This window comes from Daldinia childiae (assembly GCF_008694065.1).
Source record: "Daldinia childiae strain JS-1345 chromosome Unknown Scaffold4, whole genome shotgun sequence".
Taxonomy (NCBI): domain Eukaryota; kingdom Fungi; phylum Ascomycota; class Sordariomycetes; order Xylariales; family Hypoxylaceae; genus Daldinia; species Daldinia childiae.
The window spans coordinates 1556995-1577083 of record NW_022984645.1 but is presented as its reverse complement, the minus strand read 5'-3'; the positions used below and the strand labels follow the sequence as shown (position 1 = coordinate 1577083).

Genomic DNA, 20089 nt, shown 5'->3' with positions numbered 1-20089 from the left:
GATGCACTTCGCTAAATAAACTTTAGAATCCCATGAATGCACGATGGTGACAGTGAAAGGTGAAATAATAAGCCACAGCTAGGGTCGGGCATTCCATCCGTCATGCCCGGCCGAATCAGATTCTTTGCATTATCCCGACTTATTGTCTCCTTTTCCAGTCTTCTCGATTCCAGCTTCATACAAAACATGTGGCTAATGGCCTAGAAAACGAACATGAACTGTTTTGGAGTTTACGTATGCTCTCCGATCCTCTGCCAAGGTCTTAATATTCAATAATTCACCTACCTCTATTATCGGATGGCAATATTAAATAATATGATCGATATACTCTATCACTTTATTATGGTCGTAAGTAAAGGTTTCGATACTAGATAATCTCATATTATACCAGAGGGGTAAGATACCCTTTGATAAGTCATATATGTTGCTAATCCCTACCAACTAGTATTCCGTGTACGACAGCTTGCGGGTTTAAAAAGACAAGTTTCTATCTATCTGGTCCGGTCCGCTGAGGAGCCAGGCTTAGTCCAATGCTCATCATTTTCTGTATTGCAGCCCCGCTGTCCTACTTGTACATACTTTGCACAGCTCACTAAGAGACCCCTCACCATGTCATTACCCTGTTACATACTAGTCCCACGAGGCTGTAATATAACCTCGAGGCAAATGGTAAGCTGGATTCAATACCTTAGACGGTAAGATTAACGTGAGTACCGAATAATTAGCAAGGTATATGGTGGCTCTATTCCGAATTAGGGACATGGCGAGAATATAGATCTTGGAAGTCAGGAAATACTTACACTATTCCAAGTATCACCAAGTACCTTATGGTCTCGCAGGGTCCCGCTAATGCTGCATGTGCATGTTGGGACCACATAGTGGTGGGAGCTCTGCTGGGGTCTTAGGATGGACGACAGGGGTTTGAGAGGCGCCAAGCACTGGCAACCCCATCCTACTTGCATTCGCATCGCCATATTCCATCGCGACCATCTTGTTCACTCATACCAGGCTTTTCCGTACTTCGCTCACCCTCTATGTGCTTCACCGTAGGCCGTAATAGGGTCTCTCACGTAAGGCCCGTACACGTGAAGCCGCTATGTAGTCCTGCTGAGCTGGTAACCCGGTGTTATTTACCCGTTGTAATATAGCTTCCAACTGCTTACTGCACACACACTCTACATAGTATTCTCATGCTTGACGGCCCACAAAGCTCGACTGGTTCTCTCTCTCCCCCTCTCGAAGTCGTACAAGGGCCCGGGAATGGGGGTGGAGAAGCTCAGTGCGTCTTCGGGCCTTCGACGTCTGCCCATCCCCATCCAACCCTGTGCCCCATTAGTCCTACCCTCTACATACTACATAGTTACTACATACTACATACTACATACTACGGTACGTTGCTGATGTGCATCTCCCGCCCACGTAACTTCGTTTTCCGCTAGCCGCCCCACGGTATCACATCCACGGTCCAAATAAGACCTACACTCCATCTCCGCTGCCCAAGGCCGACCCCTCCATCTGTTTCTCGCTTCTCCATGAGACGCGCCATTCATCGCTGCAGCTCAATCAGACATCGGGTCGTCTCAACTGCCCGCCCGTTTGCCTTTTGCCGACGACTGCAGCAAGGCTCCGTTTGGAAAAGGCCAATCAGTTCAGCTGTGTTATTGAGACCAGCTTAGCACATCTCCATATCTTTGCAGGATTATCCTGAGGTATGGGCCTATGACCGTATACACTAATATCCTATCTTCGGTGGAAATTGCCACTCCGGCTCATTTGTAAGGAAAAAAAAATTTATTCCTTTCATATGAGTTACGAATCCCGGTGGCCCTTTGAGACGGATCCTGCCTTTTCATAGAATTACTCGTTGGAATGACATTCCTTTCCACGAGCTATGGATTGCCCGTTGGCTCTAGTAACAGATGATGGAGACATGCCTTGGTCAGACAGTCAAAGCATGGCCTCCGAGGGAAGCTCTTCTGTTGTCGTGCCGACCTCGCCGCTATGGACAAATCCGGTCCAAACCAACCGAATGGATACCGGCCAGCTGTCTCCTATCAGCACCGAACTCGAGATTTCGCCCGTAGGCGCCGCCGCATCTGCCGTGCCGACCATGATTCATTCCGCCACGTCGTCGTGTGCGGAATCCTGGAGCACTGGCTATAGCGAAGGCGCCGGGGCGGGTGATGAAGCCGAACATGATATGTCATGGGAGAAGAATTCGGATGATGCATTGACAGTCCCCAAGATAGAACCTCTCGAAGATGATGGTTTCCAGATGGACGAGGTCAAAGAAGCTCCACACACCCCGACTACGGAATCGAATGCTGCGCCGGTGCCACAGATGAAGTTAAAGAGACCAAGGGGCCGGCCTCGTAAACACCCCCTCACACCCCAAGTAGCAACGAATAAGATTGCCAAGGGTCGTTCCAAGACCGGGTGTATCACATGCCGGAAAAGAAAAAAGAAATGCGACGAGGCAAAACCACGCTGTAAGTGAGAATTCTACCTGTCCCTTATTGCGCATCTAATCCGTATAGGCTTAAATTGTGAGAAAAATGCTGTTGTTTGTGAGGGATACCATGAGAAGACCATATGGAAGAGCGGCAAGGAGAAACAGGCAGAAGAAGGTATTGATAACCAGAACTTGGATGTACGTCCATCCTCTAACATTCGGCGCAGACCTACAGAAGCGGCTCAGCTTGCCACAAATTACTCTCCAACCTATATTCGAGGGAGTAGAAACGCCCGAAGATATGGTCTTCTTGAATCACTATATCAGTCACCTAAGTGGTGTACTTACGGTTGAAGGACAGTATAAGAATGCATTCAAGGATATGCTACTTCAGATGGCAGTAGAGCATCAAGGCTTGATGCATTCTATTCTTTCCGTAGCTAGCAGACATATCGACTACGATACTCCATACGGCACCAAAATCCTTGCATCTAACCCAAAGATTAGCCTGGCTTCGCTGCTGAATAGGTCACAGTTTCACCACCAGGAGGCGATGAAGAAACTTTGCGAACCGATGGATAATGAGAGTGACCCGAAAAATAAGACCAATTTGTCTCCTCGCTATGGACAGATGCTCTGTCTACTCTTACAAACTCTCGCAGAAGGTAATCCTAATGGAGAACACCGGGTTCATCTTCAGGCGTATAAGAACCTAATCCAACAGTCGCCACCCCCGGACGACGCCTTTTTGATATTTATCACCGAATTCTTCCAGTATCGCGTTTTTGCAGACGAGCTCATACGTTATCCTGATATTCACACACCCCGATTAGCGACTGAGGATTGGACACCTTGGCTTGAAATCCAGCCCGCACGTCTGATCGGCATTGCCGATGGTTTATTCCACTATCTTGCGCAGATAACGAGTATTCGCAACACCATCAGAGCGAACATAGCTGCCGAAGCGGATCCCGTCGTTGACTACACCTCACTATATCGAGCCGCCGAAATTGATTCTGCTATCCGAGAGTGGACTCCTCATTGGCCTCCGGGAGACAGTCGTGATCGTGTTGGGCTCCTATACAAACAGATGATGTGGGTATATCTGTTCAGGACTATCTACCCGCCCTCATCGACAACATCGCCGTCTACATTATTCACCCACCCGTCAGCTAGTGTCATTCCTCTATCTCCGACTTCTCAGTCTCACTCTACCCATACCCCACCTTCATCGGAACGACCAACAAGTAGTCATACGACACCGCCTCGTGCCGAATCTCCGGCACCGATCAGATACCCGCCTCACCATGACAACCGCATAACCATTGCCGTCGATGAATCATTAGCAATTCTCGACTCATTTAAACCGAGCGATCCCGTGCAAACCCTACTTCTAGTACCTTGTCTCGTGATCGGTTGCGCATGCTTCGCTCCTGCACAACGGGAGAGAGTCCGGAACGCAATCCGGACAGTTCGCGGCTACACTGGACTCCGCAATGGCGACCGCGTTAGCGAAGTACTCGAAGAAGTCTGGCGATTAATGGAATGCGGCGATTGGGCACGCGTATGGGATTGGCAAGGTGTAGCGAGAAGTATGGGTCTTGACTTCTCGTGCGCTTAAGCCGTACCCGTCTCTGACTCGGTCTCAAACAATAACAACAATAACAATAACTCAACATAGGAGTCCAAAAACGGTTATAAACGCCGCTCCTGTTGGATACAAAGCCTACCCGGCTAACAATTTACTTTCAAGATTCTCTTATTTCATATAACTGGGTTTTATCGCTCATTTGGTCATCACTATTATTTTACATATATACCCAAGTCATAGGTCTGGTTCATGTTGCAAAGAATAAATCGCGAAATTATACCATGGTGTCATTGTTGATGGTGGCGGCGGCGGCGGCGGCAAGCGGTGGTTGTGGGCGGCGCTTTCGGGAAATGAGGACGGAATTCGTACGAAATGAGTGCGACAAATTATCAGGACGTCGGATAGATGGCTGGGCTATCTGGGCCCGGTCAACCTCCAATATCTTCTAGACTACCTATCTACCTTCGCACCTCTTTGGTGCGATCCGAAACTTAGTAACTCCTAAAACGGTTCGATGGACAGCGTAACGGTAGCTGGCTAGGTATTCACCTGTGTTTTTGATGACGTGGCGTTTGCTCTGGATGAGGGCTTGGATGGATGGGGATTCTTGGTCAACTTGGTTATCCCGGGGACGGCGGACATGGTCTTTCGACAAACTACTTATCTGAACGGAGTATTCTGGGTGGCGTTATCTCATCTTGCATTTGTTTTCTGTCTCATTCTACTGGAGCATGGTCATCATTAGGTACATACATACTAAGGGGCATCTTGCTCCTCGCCGTCTTCTTTACGGCTTGAACATAAATGCATCTCGGTCTGGGGCTCGTACATACTCTATAATCTTATGATGCGTGTCTACAGCTGAACTCATCGTTCCCGGAGGTGAATGGGAGTGCTGTTTCACTAAAAGATATACAATTTACAATCAAATTTTCCAATATCAGGTACCTATCTAGATATCAAGACTCTGGTCATGATTCATAAAACAGGACCATTAGTTTACCCAGATATGATATCAAACTCATCCCGTAAACTTACATGAGACATGAACTATACGCTATCTCTTTCTAGCTGTCGCCAAACTAACATTACAATCACCCTCTTTGTCATAAACAGTTTCCTAAAAGATAGTTCAGATACCTACCTGTAAATTAGTCAGGATGCCAGCAATCTGATAATGAGGACTTGTAATTAGTATAAGGAGATACGTGAAAACTTACAATTCATATCATATTTGCCACCTTTTATAACTTAGATTCTATACAAGCGCTGCTGTTTTTTGCTATTTGTGATATTCCGTATTACTTATCCCGTTCCTAAGACCAAACTCATATGCATGACAGGAATCATAGTGGTTTCCATTAGGTAGAAGGTAGTCATAAGCTTGCCAACATAGAGTATTCATTCAATTTATAAATCCTAGATTTTCCCGTCACCTTCTATTCTTCCCTCCTGCGTAAAAGAAACCCTAATCCCACCATCGTAGTTATTATTAAGCGGCCTCATCACCGTTCGCTGGATTCGTCCATTTTAATACTTTGTGTCAAGCAGTTATCCCTGATACATAACCCGAATTTGCTACCCTAAGGATTATTGCCATTCCAAGGCACCTCAATTAGGTGTACTATCACATTGTGCGACCTACTCTCTGGATACTTCCTCAGCTCAATATGTCTCGGTCTAGCCAACATCCCGCAACTAAACAGTAGGATATTAAAGTATTGAGCATGTATTTATGCAAGGTTTAGCTAATATAAATGTTAACAGGTTTTCGAAATTGTCTATCGCGGACTACGACAAAACCATTGGCGATAGCGAGGACTTAGTCGTTCAAAAGGTTAAGGAGGGCAAGGGCAAACAGGCCTACAAATTCCCACCACGTCCAAATTATGGGACCGAGGGCAAGGAAAATTCTCTCTTGGCTAACTACATAAAAATGGACATAGGAAACCTAGTACTTCATCGATACCATATCTCAGTTGACCAAGATCCCAGTATGAGGAGGCATATCCAGATTGTCAAACTACTTCTTCAACTTCCTTGTATGAATAACCATAGACAAAACATCGTCACTGACTTCAGGTCAACTCTTCTATCACTAAAGAAGCTTGAGAACGCCGAACTTGTCCAAAATATTGAATACCGTGCCGAGGATGAAGTTCAGCCACGCAAGGGCGCGAAGGAGTACAAGGTCACACTTAATTACACCGACACTCTGTCCATTTCTAATCTCCAGGGTTATTCTGATTCCACAGATATTTCGACAATCGATAGTATTAAGAAAGATATAGTACAAGCATTGAATATTATATTCAATCACTATGCGGAGACTACCGATAATGTCGTCACCTTTGGGTCGGGAAGAGTTTTCCCGGTCAACACTTCTCAGAATAACTGTGACCTCGGGGGTGGTCTAGAAGCGATAAGGGGCCACGTCACAAGTGTTAAATGGATGACTTCCCGTTTCCTTCTCAACGTAAATGTCTGCCGCGCAGCCTTCTATAAACCCTTGGTACTTCAGAACTTGATGCGCCAATATCGGAAGGACGTACGGGGTACAGCTGTGAAGCTAGCATTCTTCTTAAGGGGGCTTAGAGTGCGGGTAAATCACCTTGATAGATCGAAAAACGATGGTGCCCTTTCCAAAATTAGGACAATTTGTGGACTTGTTACGGAGGATGATGGGAAGAGTTTAGCACATCCCCCCGTAGGTCGTCGTTTTGGCGCTAAATCTAACGAAATCAAATTCTGGATGGACACAAAAGAGGATTACATTAGTGTTTACGACTACTTCAAAGAAAGTAAGAACCCCGACATTATCGTAGTTTTATGTGAGCTCACTAACACCGTTAGAATACAATATATCAGTTGACTTGCAATTTCCGGTCATCAATGTCGGGACATCAGAGAAGCCAGCATATCTCCCCTCTGATATCTGCAGTGTACTTCCTGGTCGGGTGGCAAGGACTAAATTGACTTCCGAACAATCCCAAAGGATGATCGATTTCTGCACCGGCGGACCGTCCCATGATGCTTTAAATATTCAGTCTACTGGATTAAACTCGGTTGGACTTAGAGGTAAAAATAAAACTTTGGTAAGGTATCCATTCTACTGATTGTATGAGATACTTCTATTAATACCGAATACAGGAGCGCTTTAGTATCAACTTCCCACAGGAATATTCCGAGCCAAGCCTAATCACGGTTCCGGTTCGTGTATTATACGCACCGAAGGTTTGCTATAAATCTGGCAACGGCTATCAGAATGCCAAATTATCTGGCAATAGATCATGGGATCTTCGAAATATGAGTTTCACCACAGGTGCAAACATGAGGAAATGGTCGTTTGTGGTCATTACGGGTACGCACGCAAAAAATGCGTACCAAGGCAAGCCCAAAATTCTACAACAGTTGTTCAAAAGCGAGCTATCCAAGGTCGGAATGAAATACACAGAGCCGGTAGATCTAAGCGACGATCGATATGTTAGTGTCCAAACTATAGAAGACACCGACAAGATTTTTCAGGTTGCTAGAAAGTATGGTTTAAGCTGGCTCTTTATCATCTTGCCAAAACGTATGCCAGCACCAATGTATAACTCTATCAAGAGGCTCGGTGATCTTCGCTACGGCATTGCAACAAGCTGTGTCGACGGTAATAAGCTTAGTGCGCAGGCGAATCCCGCTCAATACTTAGCCAACATTTCCATGAAGCTCAATTTAAAGCTTGGTGGAAACAATCAGCTTCTAAAATTTAATGAGCTAACCTCACTCAACTTCAGCGAGACTATGGTTGTGGGCATTGATGTCACCCACCCGTCCCCTTCATCCGGCAAGAATACCCCAAGCATCGCTGCAGTTGTTGCAACTATCAACTCCTCTCTTGGACAATGGCCGGCTGTGATCCGACGGCAAGCGAAGGCACGCCAGGAGATGGTATCAGAGCTTGCGGATATGCTTTACTCACGACTATTTATATGGAAAAAGAACAATCCAGCCTACCCGAAGAACATTCTGGTTTATCGCGATGGTGTATCTGAAGGCCAGTACGAGATAGTACTCAATCAAGAGCTACCTCTTCTGCGTGAGGCCTGTACTCGCATCCCCATCTATCAGAAAAATCCGCCGCGGCTTACCGTGGTCATTGTTGGGAAGCGTCACCATACGCGATTCTACACACCTGGTACTAAACAATCCAACCCTTTGCCTGGAACTATTGTCGACCGGGGCGTGACGGAGGCCCGGTACTGGGATTTCTATCTTCAACCCCACGACGCGATAAAGGGGACCGCACGCCCGATACACTACTTTGTTCTACACGACGAGATATTCCGAACTCTTAGCAAACCAGTTAGCGAGCTAGAGGCCGTAACACAAGGGCTCTGCTATGTGTTCGGTCGTGCCACGAAACCGGTTAGTGTTTGCACTCCTGCCTATTATGCCGATATAGCATGTGAGCGGGCTCGTTGCTATCTCGACCATCTATTCGATGACCCTGGTCAATGGAAAGCACACGAACTCGAGAAATCTAAGGATGTTCAGGAACCTAACCTGGAGAAAGTCCCTGCCGAGGATGGGATAAAACTTCATCCTAATATCAGAGATACTATGTTTTACATCTGAGTTTACTCGGCCATGAACACAGTCGCTCATCTAGGTTAGGACTTTAGGTGTATCCATGGGATAGATAGAGTTAGTAATGATCATACACACGCCAGTAAATACTACTGCTATGGACATAGCATTACCTAAATAGTAGTTTTGACTTGTGCAGTTCTACATATTTAATACACTGCTCTGATCTAAGAATAGTTTACTGGTCATTTTATTGCTTACAAGGCTAACGAATGTGTTGCATAAAGGTTGCTATTGTAATAAGTAGTACTTGACCTTGACCCTAAACCCAACCCCCTGAAAATATCTCCTAAATACCCGCTAAGTCCGTTCAATTCCAAGATCTCAAACCATTTCCATAATCACTAGTGAACATGCACACAATCCTTTAAGTTAAACATGACTGCCCTGTTAATTATCTCCATCCTACCTACGCAGTTGGTGTAGGCGCGTGGTAAGTAGACGACCATTGAGCCTGGTAAGTGGACGTGCCCAAGACCTGTCCAGCCGATGCCGACGTGACAACTGATTTCACGACCCAAGTGTTCCAGCTCGTAACTTTCGTAACTCCCGTCATAGCACCGAGTTCAACCGATGGCGTATCAGGCCATGCACCAGACCATACCGTCGGGCCTGGAATCTGATAAGTCGTAGTACAGGGGGCAGTGGTTGTGGTCTTTGTCGAGCAGTAAACCTAAGAGGCTATTAGCTACAGTTATAAGAAATGGCAGTAATCTAATAGATAGACATGCATCGTAGATAATGCCAGGATCATCCCATTTGTAAGCTCCTGGGAAGCTGACACCTTCAGGGAGGCTGACATCGCCGTCACCTAGAACCTCTATTTGAATACAATTCGGATAGAACTGCGCCCCGCGGATAGGGTTCTTCTGGTAGCTGACCTCAGCCTCGTGAAGACCAATCATCTCGGCCCTGATAAGGTAACTATGGGTAGATTAGCAGGTTCTTGTATCTCCGCCCAAAAGAGGTGCCCCTATTTGTCACTCACAAGCCAGCTTTGAGCCCCTTAGGGATTCTCACGTTCATCTTGCCTCCGTTGCCCGCTATGTCAGCCGTGGTAGCCCACTTCCCCGGGGCTCTAGGACCCTCCCCCTCAGCAAATTTACCCTCCTCCCAGATCTTGACAAAGGAGTTATCGCTGGGTGGGTCCGGGCTGAGATATACCATCGCAGGGCCGTGGTGTGAAGATGCGATGATATCGTCCGTAGCCGTGCGGGCGTCGTGGTGCCATTCCACTGCAAATACGTTTATTGTTAAGCACCCAGTCTTTCCTTTATATTGCAGTGTTCTGACCTAGGAAGGCTTTACTGACTTGTGAGGTTGTCCCCGGGTGTCACTTGGATAGTATGCGGTACCTGGTGATCACCTAGCACGTTGCATCGCAGGTCTATGCTGTCGAGGTCTTTGACGGGTCCATTAGCGAAACCGTATGGTGGTGGTCCATTGTATGCTGGTGTACGGATCCCTGAGAAGGTACCGCTATCAACACCGTTAACGTAAACGGACTAGACAATTAAAAAGATCAGTATTGTGACGATAGCCATCTTCCCGACCCCTAATTCACTAGTGACCATCCTAACAAAGCAGTGGACTCAAAGACCAATAAAATACTGCTGTTTCTTCGATATTACTTACGTAGATATAACAATGGGCCTGTGCAACGTCGAAGAATGTGATCGCCGTTGTTGCCACTGCGGCCAAAGAGCCCCGAAGCTTCATGGTTTTCGTCAATTTTAAACTCGGTGCACTATTAGGACCCCGAGTAAGGGCAGAGACGACTTTTTCTAAATCCTAAAAGCCTCAAAGGGAAAGGCGAACCAAATGTCATTGATGCCTCTCTATATACGAGTATTGTTGCAATACGACATACTTGTCTCGGCCAAAAGTCCGGTACTAATCAACAACACGCCCATATTAAACTACCAGGCGATTGGATAAAGCTTGTGAATTGTTCGGGTCTTGTCAATATCATAAGTAAGGCTATATTTAGACGAGCACTCGGTAAATCGTCACGACGGAACGTGCTGCCGAGTTCAGCTACACCAGTAGTATGGATGGATTTATAAAATACAAAAAAAACATGCTTTTGTGTTATCCAGTTCTATTTAACCGGAGCGCCATGGTTGAACATAATGGATGACTATATCCCTATCATCCTTCCCTCGATATAAGAGCTTCGCTATCATTAACGTAACAGGTAAACGTCGATTAATAAGTCCTAGTGTTTGAGAGCAATGACTTAGGTAGATTAGGTATCTATCGTTAGCATCGAGTTCGATAAGTCAAGTCAAGCTAAATAACTGCACGAACTTGGCCGCACTTGAATCAGGTTAAATATGTTGACTTTTGAACCTTCTAATTTGGCTATATCGCCGAACTGACTTAGGGAGTAACCCCTATAAAGCCACACCTAGCCACACCTAGCCACATGTCCATTGTGGAATTGACCTGAGGTACCCATGGTGGCGATGCTGGCTAATCTTCGGGTACACTTCTCCTGTAATCCGTAATCTGATCGGTTAATACCCACTTACCCACTTCACCCACCAAAAATATCATCGTGGTCTCGAAAATACGATTATCGCCAGCTTCAAAGGTACATATAGGTTAAAAATGCTGCGCGTGGTAGCACAATGGACACGCTTTCCATCTTCGGTATTGAATTACTCGTTTATTATTACGTATTATTTTAATATTACACATAATTATGCGCTGCTGGTTGTTTTAAAAGTAACTTAACCTTAATCTAGTTACCAATTATATCCATTGAAAAAATTACACCTGACTTATTCAAATACGCCAAAATGAGATCTACCCAAGCCTATTCAGGCCAAGTCAAGCAATTATTTGACTCATCGAACTCGCTGGATGTGGAATGTATTATTAATTACACTTTAAGCTGCTTCAACAACGTGTATAGCGGCCAGCTTTAGATGTTCTCTACCAGCTCATGACAACTCCGGTGATTGGGATAGCGCTATATGTCTACTTCATCCCGTCTATGGCGTGTTTTGGGACCTGGACAAAGAACAACTTCGAGAGTTAATTCCGAACCACTTCCTTAATGTGCTCTGCTTCTTATCACCTAACATTGCCTAATAGTACGTATCTATGGTGGAAAAGTCTCAGAACCGACAGTTATGACTACGACAAAATGAGCGAAAATTTTGAAGGAGTTCTTTCTTACATGGCCTAAGCCCATCATATCAACCATGCAGGAAGAAGGTTCCCAACTTTAGAAAAGATGCTAGACCTAAACACCTTGCAGCAAAACGCTGGCCTAGACCGCCAACGCAACGATGCAGCAGCAGAGGTGATGTTTAGTATATATTCCCAAATATTAACCGCCGGAATTGATAATTCAAGCGTTATGTTATACGGTACATGCACGTTTTTTGGTCTAACATCGCCTCTCAATCGCGAAGTGTCTGTAATGCCCAGTGATATCATCACGTCCGAGACTGGGAGTAATCAAGCGGTGGATGTCGTGCAGACAAACTTGGCCTCGGTAGCCATGTTGGTTTATTATCGTCTCTAAAAGGGCTTTAACTCAATGGAGGATGCGAGCCTTTCAGTCGTAAACCATGTCGAAAGCACACTACTGTCTCCACGGATTGGATGTCCCGGGCTTGTCTCGGTAGCAGCACTCGCCGCCGTACATATAATCTGTGTCTTGATAATCATAGTGCTTTATATTGTATATTGCCGGCGTTCGAGATTTTCCAACATATGGCATACGGTATCCCAGCTGACTTCTAAAGAGACGAGTGACCTATTGAAGATGTGCTATGATAGAGACGCCGCAAAGATGGTTCGACGGCATAGTTCTGATGACATGGTACATATTAGGGAATCTCATACTGGAAGAAAGAAATCGTGAGGCGTCACGATATTAATAAATAGGCACTTATATAGGGAAGCAACTTGTCACGGTGGAGTCGAGTGCGAAAGTATGAACACGAATGTTGACTAGGGATGTATTGATCCACATAATTAGTGTAGTTGACGTTAAGTTGGCGCAGAGAATTATTCTCGTTTTTATTGCTAAATTAAGTAATGCCAAGTACGGATAATTTATAATTGAAAATTATTTTGGAAGTGCCTTTGTAAACAACATTGAAACGACTTCGCCATATAGTCTTATGCTTATGAGTTGATCTTTACCCCTGAATGGCTGGCGTCAGCCTAGCGGTCGTTGGCTGCTTTACTTTGGGTGGCTGAGACATCCGTGGCTATACAAGCTATATCGCAATGGGATAATCGTTAATAAGTTATCGTAAATCACTACTCGGATGGTACGATTAAGTAGGCTCTATTATACTACAGTGTCTTGAGTGAGATTATATCTTATTCCTTAGTCTATACGAAGGTCCCTCACTTCGCGATGCCGGACTAGTCAATTAGAGTAATAACAGCCACATCTATGGTAGTATCTGAAGGATTCTTGAGTTACCTTTCCCAGGACTGGTAACCAACCACGCACGAAGATTTATTATACGAGGTGAGTAGTTGGGGCGAAGTCAAGACAATTCTTCTATCAGGTCCCCACACGGCTGATATTCCGTACCATGTAGGTAGGTAACATGGCGGTTTTATGTTTAGTGATAGAAAGCTTGTCCCACTCGAACAATTGCATCTAGAATATATTCTTATAATATGTATCGCATTTTTACTTGATAGCACTTCTAGAACTCTGGGCTTTGCGTATAGGGCTATTTTGTTGACGTTAGATACAATATGCACTCCAATATTGGATTGATTCTGGGATTTATGTTCATGGTTAGTATTACCTATTTCTATTAATTCTCACGTTGATAATCAGTACTGGAGTTCTACTATTTATCAGTGTTTGCCCTTTATAATAACACCTTATGTGATAGTACTCTTCTCTGGTAGGATATCTTCGATCAGTATGTTGGAAAGATCCGACATCCGTATTCTTCCAAGCTGAACGAGCACATGCCGCTCCATATTCAACGCATCGAATTCAACAAGCCATACAATATGCCGATCTAGCAGGAACTAATAAACGACCAACAAGTAATAGGACGACGGCATCGCCTGAATTATGCATAGGCATCCCTTCGGTACGAAGAGATGGGATATCGTATCTCAAATCTACATTGGGCTCTCTACAACACGGTTTAAGTGCGAAGGAACGAGAGAGCCTCCACTTCGTCGTGTTTCTTGCCCATACCGACCAGAAAAACCATCCAGATTACGACCAGTCGTGGCTTATTGCTATGGCCGATGGACTTCCTTCGTATAGTGACAATTCAGAAAGGCTCACAATTGCTGAACTTATGGAGCGGGACAAAACTCATGGAACCAAGTCAAAGTTTGACTATTCGATCGCTATGGAAGAGTGTGTGAAAACAGGTGCACCCTATATTTTGCTTGTTGAGGATGATGTGGTGTTTCTAGACGGATGGAGGCACAGGGTAATGCAGGCATTAGACCAGGCGTCCTTTAAGTCTTGGAAAATGGGACATATAGACTGTAGGTCTACCAATATGCGTTATATGGCCATTCGGCATGCAACACACTAATTGACTGAACAGTCCTATACTTACGGCTCTTTTACTACGAAGGTCTTCTTGGATGGAATGCAGAATCTTGGCCGACATACCTAGGCTGGTCTATAGTCATCGTGACTGCTGTCCTGAGCCTCCTTATCCTATCACGGCGTTACATTCCTGCAGCGCGCCCGTATCTAACATATTCCGTACTCCTTCTCGTCTTATTAGTTTTCATACCCCTACTCTTAGTCCTCCTTTTCGCTGCGGGCGGCAACTGTGTACTACCACAACCCCACGGGGTACATCTAATGCCTGAACACGCTTGTTGCGGCCAGGGGCTTGTTTTCCCTGCTGCAACGGTGTCGAATGAATTGTTACCCCTTTTTCGTAATAATAGGTGGTCAGAGGTACCAACAGATAGTTTCATAGAAGACTACGCCGACGAAACCGGGATGTTACGTTGGGCGCTGACGCCGGTTGTAATGCAGCACGTCGGCGGCCGGAGCAGCCACGGAGTTTTTAGGGGTCACAGCAAGATGACGCCGAGCCGTCTCTGGAACTTCGGCTTTGAGGGGAACGACGCGGATAGTTTAGCGGAGGAGCATATACGAGTTAACAACGGGATGTTATAGATTACGGTAGTAATATAGACTTATATCTGTTATACCTGAATTGAGTTATTTGCAGCTACATTTTATCTGCAATATCGATAACACCTATGGGATAATTTTATTATCGTCTTTATGTGTTGGATTGACTGGGGAATCGATTCAGTTACTTTATATCACCATTTACCCTTGTAGTAAAAGTGACGTCTTATTGTATTGATTGATGATGAAAGAGGAAGATCTACGAAAAGTGGGGGAATCTAAATATATACAATTGGATTAGGGTGTGGGTGGGGCCCAACCCTTGGTCACATGACAGTACCAGGTGACATTGTCACGTGACCACAATCCCAACATTACCTATGTTTTGAAGAAGATGAAGTAAAAATCGTCAACTTGATTGGCGCACATAAGACGCAAAAGAGTTGTTACGGCATGAGGAAGAGTTCAGGGGCATATAGACTTCGAAGTGTAACTTGTTTACCCCTTAATCCTTTACTACATGTGCTCCTGAGGTCCCAAGTACATTTCACTAGGGCAATTAGGTACCCAGGTAGGCAAAAGGGTGCTTTGGAGCTACGTTGTTAAAGCTTTCTAAATTAAGTAAGTACGCTTTCATCGTCACAGGTACCTAGGTACGGTAGGTACCTAAGGCAAAACAACTCCTAACCGGGAATACTTCATCACCAAACTTCCCGGCCGATTTCTACCATTTCTACGCTGCTAAAGCTTTGAAGCTAATACAACAACAGCATATAGAATGGACAGCCAACAGACTCGAAATCAGGGATATCAATCCCGAAATCCGAATCCCAATGGAACGTCTAACAGTAACACTCTCAAGCCTGAGACAGTCGGATACTTCAACCCTTCCCTCAAGGACCCTCATAATACTGGCATTATTGCCGTAGGAAAGTACACAGTCTTCACAAACATCTTTCCATTCACAGATCGCCTAAGACAGCTCGCTGTTTCCCATGGAGAAGGCAATGTCAAGGCGGTATGGATAAATTGTCTCCAAGAGACAGCTTTGGCGTGGTACTCTATGGAACTCACGGATATAGAGAAAGATGCTCTCCAGAAGTTGAGCTTGGATTGGGTTATCCATCAGCTCATCAAAGCGTTTCGCAAATCACCTAGCAATGCTTTGCAGAGTCTAAAATCGGCCTCCTTCACCTTACTAGATCTGAAGAGAGGCAAGGGGTTAAGACCTTTTGTTTATAGCATTATTCAAGATGCTAGAGCCTGTGACTTACCGCCCAAGATCCAGTTGCTGTATGCTTTCGAGGCGTTTGATGCTGAGATCCAATCCCAGCTTTTAAAGCCTACAGACAATACCACCCTCGGAGCATTCTTTCAACATCTTGACGATAGGGAGAGCGTTCTTCTAGCAAAGGCTAGACAGGTATCTACATCCCAGAATCTCCAGCTTCAGCCAGATTACTCCCAATACCGACAGACATACCCCAACCAGGCTGATAATAGAAATCCATACCTACCCCCCACCTTTATTAATTCAAGCCATAATCACAACTTCGGGGCACAAGGGCATCTGCAGCAAGGTCTAACACTGTATGTGAGCTCCAACGCCGGAAATACCAGCCAACAAGCACAGCCGGCCATCCCAACGCAAAGGGGATTCCAAGGATATTCTAGAAGCCACGTCAAGCCTCTTTCATACCCTGCGGACAACGAAGACTCATATACAGACCCAGGGTCCCCAGGTACGGATATTTACAGAAATGGGCCTTTCGGAGATTCCCAAAATCGAGACCCTTTATGGCAAGCTATGGATAATCTACGAAGATTTGAGTTCGAAGATTTCAGAGATTCCCAAGCCCAGTTCAAGGAACATAGTATAAGATACAGAACCGCCGCAGAAAATGTAAAAGTACAAAGCGACTTCCAAGTTACACCACATTTCAGTACAGTGAGTGCTCGAGCAGAAAGTTCGGTATGCGATATCTACGACAAATCGAGGGGGTTGTCTGCCCATTATCGCGGTGAATATTTCGAGATCACTGCCAGTTTTCAAGGCGTACCGCATCAGAACCCGTCACAGATCTCAGAGTCAAGCCGTTTGATTACTGAGCTGGATTCTTCAGAATCGGACCCCGCAGAGGCAGAATCAGAACATCTATTCGATGATGGATCCCCCTTCAATTGTCCTGAGCCTCCAGCTGAGTTCCAAAACCATGATTATGGAGATCAAAGCCACCACGATGACCACTGCGGCTATGATTACCACTACGACTATAATAACTACGACGACCAGGAAAGCTATGATAACCATGGCTGCGATAATGACGACGATAATGGCTCTGACGACTATGATGACAGTGATAGTTATGGTAGTTATGATGACTATAGCGAGTGTGATGACTCTGACGTCGACTGAGCATCCTACATGTTGGTCGGTGCTCCTTGTACCTATATTATATTAGTTCTATACCATACCATAGGTACATAAAGACTTAAGAATGCAAGTCCTCTTCCAGGGTTTCACGCCAGTTAGGCGATCACAATTACCTAACACAACTTCTTAGATGTCGGTGGGAATAGCATATAGCCAGAAATGTATAACTAAGGCGAAGTTGAAGTCATGGCATGAGTTTGATTACCTATAACTATTCCGTATATTCTCGGGGGAATATGCTTATAGCGAGTAGTTTATATTATTGTGGGAAATGCCGTGCCAGCAGCTTGTTATCCTAGCCCCTATTTTTCATACTGACCTTCCGTCTATGTACTTCATTAATATAACTAACATAGTAGATAGGTAATATAAGACACAAATCCATAATTTGGAATTATGATTTGAAATTGTACAACTCCAATATAAATGTCTACCTAATATGTCTAGTACTCCCTCAAAACATAGCAAATACACCCCGCGACATCTTACCCAAAGCTCACGATAAATCCCTAAGGTCGTCCCGAAGTAAACTATACATCACTTGGTCCATAATCTTTTCCTTCTTGCAGACGGCCTGTCGCCGTATTCCCTCTTTAGTATAACCAACTCTCTCTAAAACTTTCTGACTCGCAATATTCTCGATAAAAACCACAGCCTCAATCCTTATCAGTTCTGGGAACCGCTCGAAAGCCCAGACGGAAAACGCCTTGAGAGCACTCGTTGCAATACCCTTCCCCCAGAAGTCCTTTCCGACCCAGTACCCGATCTCCCACGTACGATACTCGATGTCTTTATAGGGGGTCAGCCCGATGCCGCCGGCGAAGATGCCTTCGGGCGTGAAGATGCCGAAGTTCACCATGGGGTCGCTGTTTAGGCAAAGGTTGATCCAGTAGTTGGCGCTGTCTAGCGTATAGGGATGGGGGAAGGTATTGCGCATGTATTGTACAAGCTCTGGATAGTTGGCTGCCGCCACCGCGCCCTCGGCGTCGCTTGGCGCGTATGCACGTATGATGCATTTGTCTGTTGTTACTATTGGTGCGGGCGTCGATTGTGAAGTGGAGTCTGCCATGGTGAACTATAAGTCAGTCCCTTGGTCAGATTTTCGTAATAATGCTTCAGCGAATAATTGAAGTTAATGTAGTTGCCAGATCTTTGTATAATCAAGTCAGTAAACAAATGACGGTGGTGGATAAAGGTGTATAGTTGCTGTAAGCAATTCCATAATTGATACTCGGGGTAAGCTCTCCTACTTATAGAACGATAAATCTCAGCCCCGTTATGACTCATTCCCGATTCAGGAAAGTTACCTATTTAGACGAATTTCGTGATACCACACTACTGGGTAGTTTCGCATCCTGCGCCTTTTGAGTAGGCATATATAGGCGTAGAATGATATAGGGTTGGGTACTTTGATAATAGGTATTTTTCATATATCGGGGTATTACTCCTCGTCTTGTTTCTACTATCTAATACTTAGATGAAGAGGTTCACTTGTTCCAGTGCCTTTAACAAACTACTTAATATTATATACTCCCTATTAGTTCGGGGATTATCTTTACTAGACGCGTTCTTAATTTTAGTAGCATTATGCAGGTTGAATTTGCAGCTTGACGAAAGTTGCATTGAAATGGTCAGCTTCTAACCAAACAAGAGTTAGAAGCTCTTATAAGATTATGGTAGTATTGATTATTGACCGCTGTTTACTCCGAAGTAAAATCTAAGCCGACTTGGTGAGACTGTCAATAATTCGCCTGACTCCTGCAAACGAAAACTCATCCATTATCTCCTCCCACATCTTCGAAGCAGCCTGCTTACCCTCGGTTTTATAAATCAGTGGTGCCATACTAAGTTAGGCACGAACTCGTTAATATCTATTCAGACAGCTATCATGCGGAAAAGGGTATAACTCACGGCCTAAGCGTTGCATCCTCGACATGCTGCCCATGGACTGTCTCGCCTAATGTAGGACTCGCAGCCGCATGAACATATATACGAGCACCGACTGAGCAAGGACGGCCAACCGTTGCCATCATAGCTTTATATAAATAGCCCACAAACCGTCCCTCTCCGTCGCGTATGATTTCCGATCCGTGACAAAAGCCAGGGTTAGCGACGGTGACGACGATGGCAGAAGATGGAACTCGCTTTGCCAACTCCGCCACAAACATTTGGACAAGCACTTTGGATGTGCCATATCGCTCTTTAAACAGCCACTTCGGCTCCATCTTCTCTTTAAAAGCCGGAAGTATTGGATTCGACTCCTTTTCATTAAATTTGGTCGCATTGGCTATCCCAGAAGACACCAAGACTATACGTCCAGGGGCATCCCCCGTTTTCTTTTCTGCCATGATGGGTGCTAATAGGAGCGTGAGAAGAGCATTTGACAAATAGTTTACCTGGATATCTTCCTCATATCCCGTGGTACTATTGAAAGACTCATCGACCTTGTAAATGCCAGCGTTAAGAACCGCTAGGTCAAGCCCTTCAAGAGTCTTGGTGCGCTCAGCAAAACTCACGACAGAGTCGTATGAATCAAGGTCTAATTTCCAAACTTCGATATCTGTTGATTGCGCGTCGCGACCTTGGGCGAGCTGCTGACGCGCAGCTTCGCCTTTTAACTCGCTACGCACAGCAAGAATTACTTTACATCCCAAGTCGAGGAGCTGGCGAGCGCATTCTAACCCTAAGCCCACATTTGCGCCTGTAACTATAGCTGTCTTGCCAGCGAGATCTACTTCTTCCCGAGTAATAAGCGGCGGTGTGAAAAATAGCTGGCTTTTAAGGAAACGGAGTAAGCCCGCCTCCTTTTCCGACGAAGCATCAAAATTCACAGCCATACTATATTGTCGGCGATAGGAGTGTGAGAGGTAG

At 45.2% G+C, this 20089-nt stretch overlaps 6 protein-coding genes across 6 annotated transcripts; 3 read left to right on the top strand and 3 right to left on the bottom strand.

Annotated features, from left to right (window-relative positions):
• Positions 1–1891: 1891 nt before the first annotated feature.
• GL218_04754 (Transcriptional regulatory protein moc3) lies at positions 1892–4073 on the top strand (the record flags this gene model as incomplete). The annotated part of the gene is made up of 3 exons (XM_033581375.1): positions 1892–2489; positions 2538–2627; positions 2680–4073. The coding sequence occupies 3 exons, from the start codon at positions 1892–1894 to the stop codon at positions 4071–4073; spliced, it is 2082 nt and encodes a 693-aa protein (XP_033435509.1).
• Positions 4074–7373: 3300 nt separating this feature from the next.
• On the top strand, positions 7374–8663 carry GL218_04753 (Protein argonaute 2; the record flags this gene model as incomplete). Its single annotated transcript, XM_033581374.1, has 1 exon — positions 7374–8663. One exon carries the CDS (start codon positions 7374–7376, stop codon positions 8661–8663), a length of 1290 nt encoding a protein of 429 aa, XP_033435517.1.
• Positions 8664–9084: 421 nt separating this feature from the next.
• On the bottom strand, positions 9085–10394 carry GL218_04752 (putative endo-beta-1,4-glucanase D; the record flags this gene model as incomplete). The annotated part of the gene is made up of 5 exons (XM_033581373.1): positions 9085–9294; positions 9368–9599; positions 9664–9910; positions 9988–10180; positions 10311–10394. 5 exons carry the CDS (start codon positions 10392–10394, stop codon positions 9085–9087), a joined length of 966 nt encoding a protein of 321 aa, XP_033435516.1.
• Positions 10395–15562: 5168 nt separating this feature from the next.
• GL218_04751 (uncharacterized protein) lies at positions 15563–17200 on the top strand (the record flags this gene model as incomplete). Its single annotated transcript, XM_033581372.1, has 1 exon — positions 15563–17200. One exon carries the CDS (start codon positions 15563–15565, stop codon positions 17198–17200), a length of 1638 nt encoding a protein of 545 aa, XP_033435515.1.
• Positions 17201–17714: 514 nt separating this feature from the next.
• On the bottom strand, positions 17715–18287 carry GL218_04750 (putative ribosomal N-acetyltransferase YdaF; the record flags this gene model as incomplete). Its single annotated transcript, XM_033581371.1, has 1 exon — positions 17715–18287. The coding sequence occupies one exon, from the start codon at positions 18285–18287 to the stop codon at positions 17715–17717; it is 573 nt and encodes a 190-aa protein (XP_033435514.1).
• A 648-nt stretch (positions 18288–18935) lies between these two features.
• GL218_04749 (WW domain-containing oxidoreductase) lies at positions 18936–20055 on the bottom strand (the record flags this gene model as incomplete). Its single annotated transcript, XM_033581370.1, has 2 exons — positions 18936–19062; positions 19130–20055. The coding sequence occupies 2 exons, from the start codon at positions 20053–20055 to the stop codon at positions 18936–18938; spliced, it is 1053 nt and encodes a 350-aa protein (XP_033435936.1).
• Positions 20056–20089: the final 34 nt, after the last annotated feature.